This window comes from Siniperca chuatsi, linkage group LG23 (assembly GCF_020085105.1).
Source record: "Siniperca chuatsi isolate FFG_IHB_CAS linkage group LG23, ASM2008510v1, whole genome shotgun sequence".
NCBI classification, from domain to species: domain Eukaryota; kingdom Metazoa; phylum Chordata; class Actinopteri; order Centrarchiformes; family Sinipercidae; genus Siniperca; species Siniperca chuatsi.
The window spans coordinates 19,505,344-19,525,017 of NC_058064.1; the positions used below are offsets into that span (position 1 = coordinate 19,505,344).

Sequence of the window (19,674 nt, forward strand, 5' to 3'; positions counted from 1 at the left end):
ATTTATTTTAAACTATCAGTCTGCAAATGCATCTCGACAGATGCTGTTCATGGCACACTAATCTGAAAGTGTACTGTGAAACCTAAACTGTACTACTATTTGTAGTTTCCATTTCAAATCTTCCACAGGACCACAGTCCTAAAGTCAAAATCTTTGGTATTGTGACTGAGAAAGACTTGTATCAGATGTGTACTTAATATGAAATGAATGATCAGCTGTTGGTCACATATTGAGTCTGTATCAAAGCATTTTGATTGGTTCTCTTGCCACAGGAGGTGTGAGTGCATTGGCTGAGGGGAATGGGTGGACAAAAGGAAGCTGAGAAAGCTCAGAGCTGATTGGTGGGGAGGGAAGAATGAAGGCAGGCTGGCGTACCAAACTCTCCTCTCTCTCCTCCTGGCCAGGCTACACAAGCACCCAGCAGAGACACACACACACACACACACACACACACACACACACACACACACACACACAAACGCACACCCCACAGGATAAGACACAGGTTAGAAACAACAGGAGTGAGGGCACAGAATGCCCAAACTTGACAACAATATGACTATGTCATGTATCAGCATGGCAAAACAAGTAAGCTGCGCAAACAATAACATCATAAACATGAACTGCAGGATGACGACTGTAAAAATATAGGATGAATGCAACATTAGACATGAGAAACACAAGTACAAAACAAAGGAAAGCCATCATTTAGCATTCTGCAACAGAATAACAGCAACAGATGATTATGTTACTCTCCTCCTAACTCAAAACAAACAAAGAGTCACATACTGTACAATCTTGGAACCCATCGGCTATCATCTCACGACGATTTGAATGCAAATAACTTTTTAAAAAAGCTAATAAAAAGCGAATCTCTGGGGTTCCAAGATTGATAAAAAGCTAAATCGTCGTCAGACGAAAGCCAAGATGGCATTTTGGCCAATGTGTTCCGCCTCTTTTGCTCTAGGACACGGACTGTTTACCTGCATGCAACCAAAGCCCGCTCAAACGTGACTGGTCAATACTGTTCGGACTACAAACAGAAACCAAAAGGCCTCCGATACCAAAATCTTCCTGCCTTCAGATTCAGCATTCTTATGCAGATATCTGTTTATAGAGATTATATACTGTATACAGTAATAATTGTAATAATAGTAATAGAGGGGAAAATAAAGATGTGGATTACATTACTTTTACTAGTGCAGTTCATTGTAGGTCTCAGACACACTCTATGAAGGTACAAAGGAGGAGCCTCATTGAGCACAATGTTTTCTTTTGTCTTGTAAGAGACGAGAAGTTAAAATGGGGATCAGAGATATTGAATTAGCTACATGAACTCCTACATCCTTACATGGTTTTGAAATTACAGTGTAACAGTAACACTTGTGTGATAGGGAAATTTCTAAAGCTGAGATATATTTATTGAACTGAAAACATCTGACCACAGGGTTTGGCACTTATACCGTATGACTGTTTTAAAATCACAACAGGTAACTGATATTGGAGAGAGCAGAGTTCCTGCACTGAAATCACCTTCCAACCTCACTGCCACACTGCCATGATAAAAACGGAAAAAGTTCACAGGCTACGTGAGATCAAACGTTTGTCTTGTCATGTGACCGAGTGGTTATGACCTCCAGCAGAACAACTTTCAGTTTGAAGTGGGTTTTCTCTCAGTTATGCTTTAACGTTCCAATGTGTCACTCCTAAATCAAGCCAGTCAGAGCATTTGGCAGTGTGACAGACAGTGTCCAGAAACAGGGACTGGAATTACTTTTGTCACATATTTAAAACATATTCCTGAAACAGATCAGTCATTAATGGATGGTAAGATGAGCACTGGACTTTTTTTCCCCATAAATAAAAGTTATCCCCCACCATGGGGAAATCTGAAACTACCACACACACACACACACACACACACACACACACACACACAGGTCATAGGTCAGGGTTGCGTACAGATTGCGGGGATTCACTATGTTGTTCAAGGGGACTTGACGAGAAAGGATGCATAAAAACTCAGTGGTTTGTCACTTCTCTGGATGGTCTTCCTAACCACAAGGTCATCCTGCTGCTCTAATTCACCATTTCTCACATCAGACCAACAACCTGAAGTTCACTTCACATTAGGGTTGTGTAAACTACTTAGATAAATAACTGGAGTGTTGTAACATCCTGCTGATCAACCTTTCCTGGTCATACACTTAAACAAAAATCGGTTTAGTTATTTCACAAGCTGCTTAGCGGTGTTGCAGTGCACTGGAACTGTACTTTGTTTTTGGATAAATGTGGACCGTTTACTCCATATGAAATGAGGCGGCCCAGGGTTACATGGCAGGACCTCAGACCGCGTTTAGTCACTCAATAGTCGTTGATGTGACAGCCTGCATGTGAATGTAGCTAAGGTTGTAGCTAAAGACGTCTGCAGTCGTCCAACATTTCGCCAGAATCACCATTCACTAAGCCCTTAGTTACTGTTGCTACACCTGTCAAGCTTTCGGTTCTCAAACAGTACAAATGCAATTTACAATGATAACTTTTAATGTTACAAGAAAGGCTTTTAGGATGAGGACTAACCAATGTGTGTGGCGAACGTTAACACTGTGACCTGACAATAAAAGTAGAATAAAAAGCTACTTGGCCTTGGAAGTTGCTGAGTTACTACTGTAGGTGGTAAGCTAGATAGCCAGACATGCTAACGCTTACAGCTTACATTAGAGCAGACAAACTCGTTCCTTGCACTTTTAGTCTTATATTTTGGGGTGTGGAGAGGGCAAAAAAAGAAACTACCATCCAAACTCTTTACATATGGAGTATCGCTCTTCCTATAGCCCGTACACAGCTTTACAGACCTGCCTTCCCTAGTTACAGTTGCTAAGCTATGACTGGGGAAATGCTGTTCGGGGGAAGGGTATAGCAAACGATCAATTAAATCAGAATGTCTTGTAATAGAAATAGAACAGTTTCCAAACCTGTTTGAATGAAGATTTTTACTGTAATGCTACATCTTGTAAGATGTTGATGTTGCTGGATTCACACTGAAATTAGCAATCTCTTAACAAATGCTTGCTGTGTCATTTTATGAGAAACTTCTCTCAGGATCAAGTAAAAATGTTTTGAGTAATGTGCAACTTACTTAAAAAATACCTGGGTGGCTGATCATACAACAGGAAAATGTATCATACAATGTTAACATACCCAGACACAAATATTACAGGTACTCTAACCTGTACAATTACATAATGCTAACTATTTTCACTAACATATATTCACAAATACATAAAATACAAGTCCCACGTAGGCTTTGCAAAAGGTTAAATGATTGTCTGCGCCAAAAGCTGTTTGGTGTGTGACAGCGTTTGTCACACGCAATGTCTAATGGCAGAGATGATTTCAGTGTTACCTTGCTGGAGTCAATCTGTTGTGTGTGTTTGGGCAGAGTTTGACGTGAACCGACTTGTGGTAATGATAGACATTCAGCGAGGCTGATAGAAAAGTCCTGTGTGATTAAACAGTTATAGGAATGTAAGTGTGTGTTTCTCTTTTCTAAGTGACCTGTCCTCCTCTTGAGTCGGAAGTACAGAACTGTTTGTGCTTGGCTGGGAGCAGTACAAACTCATTTGTAATGGGCGCAAAGGAGCTGTGTGAATATATACTGTATGGATGTTTGTTTGAGTGAGACAAACTGGGAGACTGTGTCTGATATTTTACATTGAATTCTAGGTAGTATATTATACAGCTCTATAACGAAAGCACTGATAACATTTGAGTCAGAATCCATCAGTATGACGGAGAATGATAAAAGACTAAGCTTTATGTTTGGCATGTGCACCGATGAGTGTTTGTGTTTTCTGATGTGCGTTAGTGTGAGGAGAGCCATGTGTTAGCCTCTGTTGTTTGGGACTGTATGTGTGTTAATCTGATTCTCTCATTCAGAGGCAGCACTGCCCGGCAGGAAGCCATCTGCTGTCCCATATGGTCACCCAGCAACTGAACTACGACCTGCACAGCAACGAGTTTAAATGTGCGTGTGTGTTTTAGAGAGTGAGGAAGCAACGTGAAATTAACCAGTGCTCTAAAATGCTTATTACTAGCTGCAACAAAGTTAATGACAAACATGACAAGAGATTAAAAAAAAAGAAATAAAAATGTTTGAAATGATTAACATGATCCTGTGGAAACTGATCACAAATCGCACAAAAAAAAAAAAGCAGGTCAGAAATAGCTGCAGCGCCATCAATCACGAATGATTTGAAATGACTACAAGAAAAAACACATTCCTTAAAGAAAACAATTCCGGTCTGTCTAATTAACAGATTCAATAACATTGAACTGGTTATTGACTGGTGAAAGTTGCAGAACGGGAAAGTTACCTGGAGACAGGCCAGCAGCCAGTCACAGGCCAGGGCCTGAGGAACCTTGTCTAAACTACAAACTGGGGACTCATTTATCTGTAACACAGAGGAACCAGTGTACAGTAGAGTGCACACAAATGACACACAGGGGTTACAGCATCTGGAAACCACAGTGGAAGGGTTCAACTGATTTAGAGGAAATAAACACTTCCTTCTGTATGTGCACTATGCAAATGAATGAGTGTAATAGGGATGTTTAGTTTACTTGCATAACAAACTGATTAAAACATAGAAATAAGCCACTTTTTTCTGGAGGTGAGATAAAAAAAAACATGGTAATTACAAAATGTATGAAAAAATGAGTAAAGGGGAGAGGAAAAAAAGACACTCAAAATTCAAATGTGAATGCGCTCACAAGTAACACACAATGCTGCTGGTGCATGTTCACATTATTTATGTATAGTGTGCTATGAGTATAGTGAGTTTTCTTCCATGGCCAACATTGCTTGCAAAATCTGATGATTCAGTCTACATCTGTTAAGTGGCTTGGATCAGCCACAAATAAGTGTATTGTGTATTTCACAGAGCTTTGAAATTAATGTCTCCCAGTAAGCCCATAACATTAAAAATGAACTGAAGTTATCCTACGTCTACACTAAAGTGTGTTTACAGGACAACTGACTGAGCTGTATATGACACTGCACCTCAGGACAGAGATGTGCTGTAAAACCAGCTCTGTGAAGTAGATTAGTGTGATTTTAAACCTCATGACCCTCTGTAGATAGTAAGCCATAAAATATTCAATTATGCATGCACAAAGAAATGTGCAGGCAGGTTACAAGCACTTCTGCACGTGCACACATGAAGGGATACAGAGTCCAAACCTCTCCAACAACAGCTAATATTTTTCTGTTGTACCAAGCTAACACGGATGGAAGTGTTAGACAGCGCTAGCTGTCCATGCTGAACAGAGTGCTATACTAGCAGGCTGCGCCAAGCTCCACTTCTCTACACTGCTTACTGCCTGAATAAGCTGCGCTGCTGAGCAAGGCATGGGGTAACATCAGGAGTGCATACCACCGAGAAAAGCCAAAGAGCTGTAACAGCATAAGAAATGAGGTCTATATGACATCAAATCATGATCTTTGACTTTTCCCTTTGTAGGGCAGTGCAGTTTGTGCAGGTGTTTGTGTGAGAAAGAGATACATGGTCAGCAGTTACCTGGGAGCCTCCAGCGATGGGGATGACACAAGTGAGGAGATTTCCAATCACCGTTTCCAGTGGGACAGACAGGCCATCTACATGGACGGTGTAGATCAGACCCAGACAGTTCTGTTCAATCAAGAGGGAAGGACACAGAGGTCAAGGGTCAACATGCCACAGGGCCAGACATAGCCCGGTTACTGTAATAACACAATATTTACAGTAAAGGAAATTAGTGATGGGCAGTGTGGCCCATACACACTCTATTATATAAAAATTAAATATCATGCAATAAAGCTTTTTATCATTATATGCTATTTCTATTGAATGCCTATCTTAAATAAAAAGGAGACCGGTCACATGCCATGTCACAAAATTTATATTAACAGAATAATGTTTACCGTGTACCTTGTAAAAAAAAACAAAAAAAACAATAATGTTTATGTTCGGCATTGTGTCCTAGCCTCCGTTTGTGTCCCCCAAATGATAGGCGATGTGCTATTGTGTCATTTTCCACAAAAGATGCAGAAATGGTAGAGTATTTGGAGCTGTTGTGTGTGTCGTACCCTGAACACCTCGGTGTAGTCCAGTCGGGACACCAGCACCAGGCTCTTGGGGGCAAAGACCTGAGCTGATTGGACGACGGCCGGCTCCTCGTCCACCTCACTGGCCTCAGCCTTCTGCAGCTGAACACAGAGAAGAACAGATAGAACTGCAGTCACGTCAGGCTGAGATAAACGCTTCAAACTATAAACCTGGTTTACACACAGGATTTACAGTTGAAAACACAGAGTATGGGGATGTGCTAGTGATGCACACTCTGCACAATGGAGACCCGGGTTCAGTCCTGAGTGGAAGTGCTTCCTGGCCATGTGTTCCAACGAAGCCAATTGGCGGTGTTCACAGGTGGAAAGCATTAAAGAATGTATTAGCCTACATGGATGTAGTAAACACTGAATTTCATTCATTCCAATAAAAACTGCTCACCAAGCACGTACCCCAAAAAAGTTTCTCGCACTTCCTACACTGGGAGTCCATAAAGTAGGCACACCTGGCCAACTGCCCACATACGTGAATCACACAAAATCGCATCCTGATATTGCTTTTAACAGCTTTTAAATACACATTTATGAATATGTGTGAAGTTCAGGATGTTTTCTTCAGTTTCAAAGTAATTTCTTTCATAAAGGATGTGAATGGCAAAAGGCCTTTATGGGTCCCAGGGTATCACGTGACCACTATGCCGAAATAACCACACAGTCCAGCACTGGTCTTGTGGCCTAGATGGGAAACCAGTGAGGGAGCATGTCCTTGCTGCCGCATCAACAAACTAGTAGGACAGGACACAGATACCCAATCACTGAATAGCTGACGCCTGTCTCACCTGCGGGTTGTCCAGGCCCTCCCAGAAGGTGAAGCAGGCACAGTAGTGACGTTCCGAGTCGATGTCAGTCAAAACCGCTACAAAGAAGGAGGTAGGCTGCCGTTTAGGAACCAGCTGCCAACCGCTGGGCTGACAAAACTAGAGAGGAGGAGGAGATGAGAGAGGTGAAAAGGGGACGGGGCAGAGTTGGGGCCAGAGGGGAAACAGGGACGTGGGTTGAAATCAGATGGTAATGGGAAGAAAGGGCAAAAAAAGAGAAAGATTAGTGTACATACCAACCTGGGTGACATATCAGACAACAGTAGGTCACATGTTCTTACAGCACCTCAGGGTGATTCATCCTAGGCTGGGCTATCATTACCGCACCAAAACAGGTTCTAAAAACTTTCCGTCTGCTTTAATATGACCACGCCACCAAGCTTTGACTGAACGTGAACTGAATGTGAATAGACGTAAAAGTATACTGTTTTATTTGTTTATCCAGCAAATGGCATGTGTAGCATGTGGAACATGCCATTTGCTGGATTCTTTTATCTTAAGTCAATCCACACCAAAACCATTTATGAAGCAATTTTAAGTGCTCCATTTCATGTCTGATCACAGAGTGGCTACGCTTTTAACCGGTGCTCTTATGTTCCAAAATGTAAAATCTGTAAACCTCTCTGTGTCCAACTGATTAAGTTATGTGACCAAAACTGACCAGCTACAATGTAGCTCCTCCAGTAGTGTTTTTCCCCCCTCCAGTTTGTTGTTCAAAAGATATAACCTCAGTCCTCATTTCCTGAGGCGTTCTCCTTTGTTCGAGCTGTTAAACATGTAATAATTTATAGTTGGTTGATGCAAGTTTCAAAGCAACGTCCAAACAAAAAGTGCAGAAAATGTCTAAATCTAACGTTATAATAAAAAGTATATGGAGAAAATTTTCGGTAACATTAGCTAACCACGAAAGCCACTGTCAACCCTTCCAGTTTCACAGTAAAGACATATCACTGCCTTCACATTAAAATATATTTATTGTGAAGCACATACAGGAAGCAGCAAAGTATCAGCAGTAGAATTAAACGTTAGCTTACTCCGGTAAATGAACTGAAAGCAACAGAAAACTGTATTTAAAGTGACGAGCGGTGACGTTTGGCCGCTGATAACATTCCAACGGGATCGGTACATCCCTAATGAATATGTGACCTCCTCCATCTTGCTCAGTTTCTGAACATGCAATCCCTTTTTTGGGCACTGACGTGAAAACTAAATCCCATAGAAAACTATTCAAATTACACAAACCTTCTCCTATCTCTAGATCCCCTGAAGATCCATCCTCCATTATACATGATACAAGCTAAATATTTTTTATTTATCTGTTCTTCAAGACTTAAGTCTAAAGCCCCACTAGTGACAACATACAGTTATTTTGCTAGCCTTAAAAGTAATGTGGTAAAAGAAAGTTTGCCTCAATGGTAGCATTGGAGGAAAGGTCAGTGGGTCATCAAAAACAGTATTCAGCCTCAGAGGACCATGCATTTCCATACCAAATATTATGCAGTCTGGCTAGTATTTGTTAACAGGCCTGTCACGATTACTACTTCTGTAATAATTGCGATAAATTATATTATTGTCATTTTAAGACCATTTTATGCCACTGATATAATGATGTATAATAATGCAAGTACAGCCTTTTAATTAACTGAACATTCTTAAGAATATTCAGACACTGGAATTGGAATGTGATGTGAAAAAAATATTAAAACATCCTAAATAAAAAGAACAAAAACAAATCAAACAATAAACAATAACAACAATCAGGCAATATAGTAATGATAGAGAAACCCCTGCTGTTTATTCTGGCATCACGTTAGCTAAAATGTTGGTGACATTCTTAAAGAAAAAAAAAAAAAAAAAAAAGACGCATGTAAACACAACGGGCAATATCGAGGTCAGCAAAAATAATCAAGGTCATACGGTAAGTCGACATTATGGCACGCGATAATTACATATCGTATATATCGTACAATAAGTCAATAACGTAATTATTGTGACAGGCCTATTTGTTGAGTCACTTGATGTGGACCAAAGTGTTGGACAGACAGGCAGATGGATGGAGGAACCAACAAAGTGACATTGCAAACCGTAGATATCCCCACTGGTGGATAGAGATTTCAGCCTTGTGAGTCACAACTCAGTCTCTTATCAGGGTTAAACTGGTCCACCATGGCTCTCAAATTCTCAAATGTTTCCTCACTTGTTGGTGTAAGAAAAATATGTTTTCTTATTAGGGTTGGACGATGTCCACAGTGAAACACTGGGATGGACGATGACATCATTCATCTGCCCAACCCTGTTTCTTATATCTCTAAATAACCGGAGCCTGGAGATATACCACCAACAAACCACAAGAAGCAGTTTCATTATAGGCACAAAAAGTTCATTCAAAATAACAGGACTGCCCAGGGAATTGAACCCCTAACCCTTACAGGGTTAAGTGCCTTGTTCTAGCCACTGTGCTACACTGGAACATGTCTGTAAGTGTTGACTTACCAGCTCTATGCCTTGTGGGAACGGGCTGTCCTCCCAGTCTTTCTCAGGAAACCGCTGGAGAATGCGACCTTGACCTTCACCCTCCACTGCAGAGAGACATGAAGAGAGACAAATACAGAGGTCATTTCATGTGATTCAGATTGTTTGTTATCTGTTTGTTTCTTTAAATAAACTCCTTTGAGTTTATTTAAAACATATCAGCACACTGACGTTTTTTTTCTTCTTCTTTTTGTGTTTTATCATCATGTGTATGTTGGCATATAAAACTATGTATTCAAATAATCATGTTAAAAGAAAATGTATGTTTTGCCACACCATGCCAGCATGATTTGGGAGACTGGTATATAGTCACAGAATGGCACATGTTCATGTTTACCTTTGTGACCTGATCATTGTGATCAGTTCAGGACATCAGCTTGATCTCTTTAACATTCAAATTTCAAGCAAATTCTCAAACATAGAGCTGAAACAGTTAGTTGATTAAAGAGGTACTGCACACTTAAATGTGTGTTTTGAGCTGTAAAATAACGTATATGACTATACTGTGATAAAACACATCGATGCTGGTGTTAGTATTGATATTTCTTACCAAATTTATAAAAAAAAAAATCAGCATTTCATGGGTTGAAAATGGTTCAACACACTATCTTACTTGCATTTACCTTACAAGGCCAATGCTGACATAGATCTGATCAACACTCATCGTTCACAGGAGTTTACACAATTTTTTGCTAACCCTCTACTTAGTATCTTTCAATTCTGGCGCAATGGTTTGGACGGCTGTAGAAGCCCCACCGGACTGCATTTTTTCCTTGATGATGATCCTATGATAAACAGCAGGGCTTCAGCTACGTACTGACACTCCCCCACAGACACACACACACTCACCAGAGAGCCTCTCAGCCTCTCTGAGTCGCTAACGTTAGCTCAGCTACAGCACAGGTACCACACAGAAACTTTTTTAAAAAGGGCCATGAATGTGCTTCTGACTGTCAAAGCTCCAGTGGACTCTGTGTTTCCAGCGAGGACACAGGACACACAATTTTTAATTAATGGATTCATCAGTGTAATTTACTCGTGCTGTTTTATTGGGAGTTAGATATCAACATTGATGTTAATGTCATCTTTGTGTGTGCGTTCAGTACAGAGATTGGTCCAGGCCATGTTTAGCCTTTCTAAGGGCCAAGACTGGATGAAGGGGAAACCAACTAGCCTCCCTTAAAAGAGAAAGAATACACCTCTGACAAGCAGCCAGCTGGCTATCAGTGCATCCAAGAATCCCCTGTTTTTTCTTCAGATTAGGGAAATATGTAAAGTTGGCAACTTCACTATAAAAACACATTAACTACACATTCAACAAGGAACTACGCCAGCTTTGGATCTGAATGGACCTTTGACAAAGGTAGTGTAGCTGTTTCACCCTGCTTCCAGTCTTCATGCTACGCTAGGCTACTTGCTTTGAGTACCAAAGTTACGACTATGAATTTGACCAATTTCGTGCCTCATTTGGTGTTCACAGTGCTGATGTGGACATTAAAGCAATAGTACACAATGTTGGAGGCAACAAATAAGATTAAGTATGAGAAATGTCTATTAGTTACAGCAGTTTTCATGTGTGCACATTGTCAGTTTGGTCTTTTAAATGTCCATACCTGCCTGTGAAACAGTAGTGAGATGTGTTAAATGTTTATTTGTTGCTGGTTAATGAGGCCATTTCCACTGTTAGCCGGGGCCTGGCTCATCACAGTGGCACAATGACACGACAAAGGCCGACTTATGTAACCACCACAAGCCAGTCTTTCAGCTTAGTTCCATCTGAAGCCCTGCAGGCTGCTTAATGGCAGCATTCATCCGCACAGAGAATACACTTATTCTCCCAATACAAAGGATGTAAATCTAGCATAAACCTGCAAAAAAACAAATATTATGCCATGCTAAATAAGGGAGATGTTTCCACCAGCATTTAGACCAAACCTGGACAGTTTGGACTAAATGCTGCCTCGGGGAAAACAAGAGGGCCTTTACCAAGAGAACCTAAACAGAAGCACAGACACAATACACAAACAGAAAGTAGGCCAGCTCCCAAAACACACAGGGAAATGCTAAAGTCAACCTCTCTCCCTTGCAAACTAGGGATGTGGACGCATGTGGGAGTGGTGCTCTGGGATCAAGTCATCAAAAACAAGCGGTTCATTTCCTTTTTGTTTCGAGGTGACTGGCCTCCATTCCTGAGCTCTGACCTGCTCTAAAGTGTTCCGGCATCAACAAAAATCACTGGAACGTGGAGGGGAACACCATGAAGTGCACTGTTTCGGTTGTAGCTTCGGGGTTTCTCTGAAATCTTCCCAAAGCAATATGAGAGTTAAAACATTAGTGGTAAATAGTTTGTCATTCCACATGAGTAGGCGTCAATTAATTGGGCATCACAGGCCACGAGAACTTCCAAGATGGACCTTCAAACTCAGACAGTAAAATAAATATCCACATGGTTACTGTCTGTGAGACTATGCACATTCCACAGCTGAGTGTGTTTGTGGTTGCACAGTGTGTACAATCAAAGATTTTCATTCATCAGTGGTGTCATATACACTGCAAATAATTTACAAAGTAAGGTCTACATAAAAATAAAAAACTATATTTAGACCACTTTACAATGCAGAGCTGCAAAGTGCTTAACAGAGGTCATAATAAATCACAGTCTGCGGGTGAAAGGGACTGATAGACCCTGTATATGACACTTAAGAACATGTGACTTAACATACCCCCTAAGTACAATGTGATGAATCATCTGGTGCAGTATACCGGAGCTGATGCATTATGGGACTTGATGTCACCTTACAACTACCTCCTTAGAGATTTTTAAAAGCAGTGCACATGTCACCTGGTACGGCCTTTTGTTATGTTCTGTAACAATATGTTGTCAGTGGATGACGAGCTGTAGGTGTGTCGGGAACAAACTCACAATGAAAACACACACACACACACACACACACACACACACACACACACACACACACACACACACACACACAGTGCAAATCGAGGCTGGCGCAGATACACTATCAGCCAATAGTCAGGCAGGGTGGGGATTATTCAGCCAGTTAAAGCAGGACATCCTGCAGCTGAGGGAGGAGTGTATGAATGAGACAGAATATGAGTCTGTTGGGAGTGACACGCAGGCCTCACGACCAGACACACGCTGTACTTCTTTCTCCTGAAAAAACCCTCAACACAAACTAAACCCAGCTCATTCCTTGCCCTGGGCTGGTTTATGGAGAGGTATGCTAGATACAAGAAGTGTCTCCCCATCACAAGAGGCTAATTTTCACTCTAATCCAGTGATGTCAAGGATATGTGCATGTATACAAAAGGAATCTGTGGAACTTAAACAAGATTTAAAAGGTTTCCAATTGACTTCACAAAACCAGCAATTACGCAGAGAAATGAGAAAGCACAGAGCGAGATAGTGACTGTGCCACGGTAAAAACTAATCACATCCATTGTACATTTTGGCTACTACACAACTTTCAAAATATTTTAGCTACACAAAAGTAAATTACAGAAAAAGACAAAGATGTATCCATATGTACTGAGTCCTGACTATTGTCTTGTTTTACTCTGATTTGTCAGAGACCACAGCTCCATTCAGCAGCGTTCTTTTTTTTAAGGTTGTCTGAGTTAGTTATTACAGCTATAAACAAACAGTGGTTAAAGCCAGGGACTCCAGCAAAAAGCAAAAACTAAAACATTTTTTCTTTTGGAAAGAAGAAACAACATCTCTCGGGCTGGAAATGATCAATACAATGACAAATGGTACTATTTGTGCCATTAACACTTACCAAGAATGGTTCAAGCTGGCTCCTTTTTTAAAAAGGCACTGAAAGGTATTCAAGATACCCACAATAAGTTTGTTAGCAAAGCAGCTAGCCATACATCAGGCACCATTAATGAACTGAATTGAATTCAAGAAACTTGAATGGAGACACGTCATGATTTTACACGCCCGTTTTCCATAATAAAGCAGGTTATAGATGGCTCTCTGTCGGTTGGTTATAAAGCCTCTTCTTTGAATAGGCTACAATCAGCACAACAGAGGCATAGCTGTTAAAAAACAAACATTTCAAAAAGGATTTGCTTTTTTTTTTATTTTAAATACTTCCTCAAATTTGCTGCCTTATCTAGCTACCAAAGCCTAACAGTCTGAGAATATTCCCAATGTAATTTCGGAGGACCCTGCGAGCTTTGAACTAGCTCATAAAACTGAAATAAAATTACAAGCCTGTAACCTCTCCTTTATGGGGGCTAATCCAACAGGCAACAAAAAGTAAAAGCAACCTCTGCAGTTTTACGCTTTCTCAGAGCTGCAGCAGGCAGGAGAGCACAAGGCACAGAACAAGCGGCAAGCTATGAGTCAGCCGGTCCTGGCTGGGAGATGCAGTAATACCTCCTTATCACCTGCTTGCAACAGGACTGGAACGACTTCTGGCATCAAACTAATGCCAGATCCGATGTGATGCAAAATTCAAACAGTGATGGATACCCAACTGAAAAAAAGACCCTGCAACCAGGATGAAAATGTTTGCTTCAAACACTAACCCTTTGTACAGGTAAGTATTTCTGCTTTAGGTGTTTGTACAGGAGCTACAGAAGCTCCTTTTGAAATAACTGATTTCACTTTCATACTGGTTTGCATAAGTCAGGGTTTCACATGAACATGAACAACTAATTGAATATTTAAATATAAAGAGGCTATCTCAAGAACAAGCTGTATGACAATACTCAATTTCAAATGCTGTGACTTGTGCCAAAAGCTCAAAGTTCACAGTGTCAATCCAACAGACTGATTGTGAAGTGAAACTAAGCAGGTTAGTGTGAGCACAGAGGTCATCTCAGAGCTTCTCATTTAAGTGAGTATAAGGGATTTACACTGTCACTGGGCACAAATAATTTGTCAACATACTAACAGAGTGTTTTCAAGTTTGCCACTAATGTTTGGACTTGGTCACTTGTCATAAATTGCATCCACTAATAAACAGTTGGGTTTGTTTGACATCTCATCTGTTAACTAGGGCCCCATTCACACTTCAAGTGTCTTGTATCCAGATAAAATGTACACTTAGCCACATACACACGAGTCAGTTGGCCAGATCATAAATCGGATTCCAACCCGTCTTGGTTTTCCCAGCTACATGTAAATCAGGGTCGGCTGCCAAAAGAGAATAACTTCTGCACTTTAGCAGTTTCGTTACAACAATAACAGTTTAGCTAGCGTTACCTAACAACTGACCTACGAGCGAGACAAAAGTTGTATTGTCTCACAGGCTCTAACTCACGCCCCTCTCTCACCCACACAGATCATTCAGTTGTATCACTATGAGGAAATTTAGTGAAAATCATCACAATGTTCTCCAAAGACACCCATAAGAAACCAAACTGATCATGTATGTGTGAAGTATTTCAGGCAGACACCGTGCACATTCAACAGTGATCAAAGCCAAGAAATCATGCGGTCGTTTTCTGTTCTAACATGCCGGTTTTGATTTAGATCTCTAGTATATAGCCTACATATCCACACCTTCATTAAAGATATGGAAGTCAGTTCTTTCTGCTAACAGGGCAGCGTAAAAATAGGGCAGCAACCTGATGTTCTATGAAATCTAATTATTCATGATAAAAGCCTGTAGGCTACCTGGAATATGAAATTAAATTTGAATTAATTAAAGTGGCAGTTCTGTACCTGGTACAGTGTGCGAATATATGAAACACACCCATGTCAGTATGGGTGAAAAGACAAAAGGTGGCACCGAGTTAAACCACAACTAATACATGACTGATGACAATGAAATGAAAAAAGCTGTGATGAAAATGTTTACTCAAAACAAATACTACTAATTGTTTGTAGGCGATTCTGCAACATCACAGTGAAAGAGATAAGCTGCATTTCACTGAGGCACTGTGCAATATGCCGACCTGCAGAATTGCACAATTTCTCAACATTATGCTCAGAAATCAAGGTCACAGGTCAGCTGTTTGAAGTGGATGATGATGGAAAAACATTCAGATATCTGTATCAGAAAATGATACTGTATCACATAATGATAATGTGATCAAACTAAATGTAATTACATTGGTAATGTAACACTATATCCCTGATAATGCTACATTGTGAATAAAAAAATCCATGCTGAAATCCTAACAATAAACAAGAGAAAACTCTTTAGAACACAAGTTTTACCCGGAACGTCTTGGCAGTGCACCAGTCGTTGTGTATCAGCTGTAGCATGCTAGTCAACAAGTCATGAAGTACCGCTGCTCAACTGTATGGGAGCATTACGGTTTCCTGGCTAGTTAGAGTGAACATGGACACATGGAAGCGCTTCAAACACGTCATTTATGACAGCATCACCCGAATGTGTCAAATAGCATAACGAGACTAAATCAGACTGGAAGGCGAGTCCTTCTCCCCACAGCGTTCAGGCAGCCTCTCGCTGCAGATTCGGACCGTGCCAAAGTAATAGCTAACGTTAATGCTTTAGGAGTGTTTATCTCTGCAGATATGTGACCATACTCTACGTACGTCTAGAGAATACAGGATTTAAGCATATGGTGCTTAAAATGCTTGAGCTGTGCTACAATGTGTCTTCACGTGTGCATGTTGATCAGTCTGTTGTGCAGCTCTGTATAAACGAGCAAAAGTTCAGGAATCATCAACAGGTCAGATGGGGCATGACTTATTTATTAGTGTTTATTTTTGCTTATTAACAACATGCCACTATTTGAGTGCCCTATCTGGTACAGTAAGAATTATGGCCAATGAGCCACTGTTGAATGTTTACATTTTTCCCAAAATAAATGACAAAGTTTATTAAAACCCTAAAACCGAGATACATACCGAACTGTGAATTGTGTGCATGAATATAACCATAACATCAAAACACAAGTTTAACACTACAATTTCAAATCATCATTTTCAGATTTTTTTTTTGTGTGAAAATGAAATGCAAAAATTACCATTCCACTAAAACCGTGACTTATATCGTAATATCTCTCAAAATAATAGCAATATGATTTTTTTTTTTTTTTTGCATATTGTTGAGCCCTAAATTAATCCCTCTACAGAGGGAGCAAGTGAAATTAAATTTGACAATGACCCAAGCCTGGAAGTTGCCACACCTGGACCACAATGACAAATCAAGACTAAAATCTCACTTGATAATTAGGTCTCCTCCGTGTCACACCCACTGCTTTCCAGTCAGATCCAGTTGAATGACTCGAGACTTGGCAGAGCTCCAGCAAGCTGTGTGCAAAGGAGCCGCTAGATGTATCATATCCAATCATACTGTATGATTGTGATTCTAGTTTCTACTATCAATGTTTCCTGCAGGTTGGCATTTGGAAGTTGTAACATTTTTACTCATGTTTTATTTAACAAACCTAGCATATGATCTGTAATTAAGCACGCACTTCTCTCCCTGTAGTACGACAGTCATTAAACACTTCATTTCACTTGGACCACAGCTGCTGCTGAACATAGTCCTGATTTTGGTATTTGATGCCAAAAGTGTAGAACAAATTTACGTCCCCCCTCTTACCATCAAAACTAATCACAATTAAAAATAATTAATTTCCTTGTAACCACAATCATAGAGCCCAGGGTAAATGCACGGATTTGGCAAACGTCCACACTGGGTGTGTGTGTGTGTGTAAGCAGCAGTTGAGTTAAAAAAAAGCTAGAGTTCAGCAAAGAGCACTGGTGTTTAGGTAGTAGTGAGCAGTCTGCAGGCATAACTGCACAACAGAGCTGCTGATGATGGAAGACTACTATAATTACGATAGTCACAGTTCCTGTCCACTCGTTTTTGCCTCCTACAAATACCACAATGAAGACTATAAAAGGCTTACGTTATGCTTGAGCTGTAGTTAAGTTTCAGAACTAAGTATATATACCTTTTTTAAAGCAAAAGCTGTTTGTTTTTGCATTTCAGAATTTTCTTTCTTTAAAACCCAGAATGTAATATGGCACTTAAAGGCACTAAATGGGTTTAGTTTTGACAGATAATATTATTGTATGCAATTTAAAGGCGAGGTATGCGATTCTAATCCAACACACGTCTTTTTGTCAAATTCAGCAAATATCTCCTGACGTTCTGCTAGCTGTCCGTTCAGTGTGAGCGCTGAAAAGAAATCTGGTGTTTGTACACAGCCCTGGCTCTGTAAATTGCTAACCCACAGCCTAGCTAAGCTAACCCACCCCTTTAAGCAATAAAAGCGTCAATTTTTCTAAAAAGGGAACCAATTAGTTGTTAATTTTAAGAGACATGTCTTGTTCTCTCTTTTGCATATTTACTATTGCTCTTTAATAAAGCAAAAGTATTTCTTAATACGATTACTTGATAATTGATGGAATAATCGGTAGACTACTCGATTACTAAAATAATCCTTTCAGTTCTCCCCAACAATAAAAAGCATGACAAATATTTCAAAACAGCATTAACAAAGAAAGTGACCACAAAGCACTAGAAATACAACAACTACAGCCTAAAAAAATCCCCACAGACCCAATTTAACACCTCTTACGGCCTTGACAAACACCACACTGGTAATTGCTGTAAGGCTACTACACTGTACTGCCCTGTGTTTATGTTATTTTGTCCACCTCATGAATTGTAAGGAGTCTAACAACAGCTGTGTGTTCACAGTGTAAGCAACACAATCAGCAAATCACAATCGGTGCATTCAGTTCTTACAGCGCTGAGCAACCAAAGAGACTCCGTCAATAGAGCTCAACAGTGAGGTTCCGGAAGTGAAAGTCCCATTCATATTCTGAATAGAGGACTTTGATTATTAGCCATAATCTCGTAACCATCCAAGGTAGACTTACCCCGAGCTATGAGAGTGTGAAACGATGGTATGTGCTCCTGTAGAAGCCACGAGTCTGTATGCAATCACTTTGTTTTAAGAGAAACACGTTTTATTTGCGATCTCATGGAGAAATACTACACTACCCACAATCCTGTAGTGTTACAGCAACATTTCTGATTGTGGGAGCTAGCTGTTACCATGGAAATGTTTACCGCACCCGCAAACGCAAACGGCTTGTGAGATTTTTCAAAACTTTATTTACACACTTACAACAGGTTTAGCTAGCGAGTTACTGCTACCACTGAACTCTACGTTTGTTAACGTTACGTTTACCACAGAGCAACCATGATTTCCCTTTCTGAGATGCTGCATTTTCTTTAGAGAATCACTACAACACTATAACAATGACAAAGGTTAAATTCAAGAAGAAGCGCGCTACTATCGTTAGGTACTTCCTTCACTCTCAAAATAATTATGTACACAGTCTTGTACCGTTGCCTTTTTTTTTCCGTTTTTCCACTCTTTTTTTTTTGCTCCGGCCACCATTCATCTCGTAGTTGGTTGGCTTGGTTCCAGGCTTAAAACTCTTTATATAAAGGATTTTCTGAAACGTCAATGGCATGAATGAAACTTCCGGAACTGGAGCTGTTGAGCTCTATATACACACACTGTAAACAGACTTTTAGGCCACTGCTAACTCTCTATAAGCAGCCAGTGACCGCCAAATCAGGCTTCCATGCTTCCTGGTCTGCCAACCAGCCATTTTATGTTACAAACAATAGTTCAGCTCGCTATTTCAAAATGGTCTAGAAATTGACAATAGACATTCAAAGCGGTTTGAAAGTGGAAAGCTTCAAAAGTCCATTCGTTGGGCTCAAGGAAAAGGGAGGGTTTTCTGTTCACTTTTTAATTTACGCTTAACACAGTAAATTTAGCCTGATATTTTGAATAAATGGCCATTTTGTTACCACCCCGTTATTAATTATACATTCCCTTCTTGTTACCCGCCTTCCAGTCTCACCAATTCCTACCATCTTTGCCGCTCTGATTAATTTTCTTTCAACGAGGCTGTTAGCCAGCATACAGTTAGCCTATGTTAAGCAACTTTACAGAGAACAGCAATAGATACTGAGAATACATATTGCAACGACCACTTGTTTGTTAAAGAAGTATTAACTATACACTAATGCACAATAGTCCTCCATAGATTTCCATGACAGAAAACATTTCCCTTCTACAAGTCCATTGTTTTCCTCAGATAGCATTATCATTGTTATAACGTGGGAAGTTACAAAAGAAAAAGTGGAGTATGTCATTAAGCAGCTTTGGACAAAT

At 40.2% G+C, this 19,674-nt stretch overlaps 1 protein-coding gene across 4 annotated transcripts in view; it reads right to left on the reverse strand.

Annotated features, from left to right (window-relative positions):
• Positions 1 to 19,674, reverse strand: part of sbf1 (SET binding factor 1) — a 71,755-nt gene that overhangs the window by 40,388 nt on the left and 11,693 nt on the right. For 2 of the 4 annotated variants that reach the window (XM_044187009.1, XM_044187008.1), the window contains exons 2-7: positions 9,478 to 9,563; positions 6,946 to 7,083; positions 6,128 to 6,247; positions 5,580 to 5,690; positions 4,377 to 4,454; positions 376 to 405 (exon numbers count right to left, since the gene is read on the reverse strand). In XM_044187009.1, coding sequence (XP_044042944.1) covers positions 376 to 405; positions 4,377 to 4,454; positions 5,580 to 5,690; positions 6,128 to 6,247; positions 6,946 to 7,083; positions 9,478 to 9,563 — 563 coding nt within the window. The remainder of the gene's footprint in view (positions 1 to 375; positions 406 to 4,376; positions 4,455 to 5,579; positions 5,691 to 6,127; positions 6,248 to 6,945; positions 7,084 to 9,477; positions 9,564 to 19,674) is intronic. The other 2 variants (XM_044187010.1, XM_044187011.1) reach the window with 2 other exon arrangements.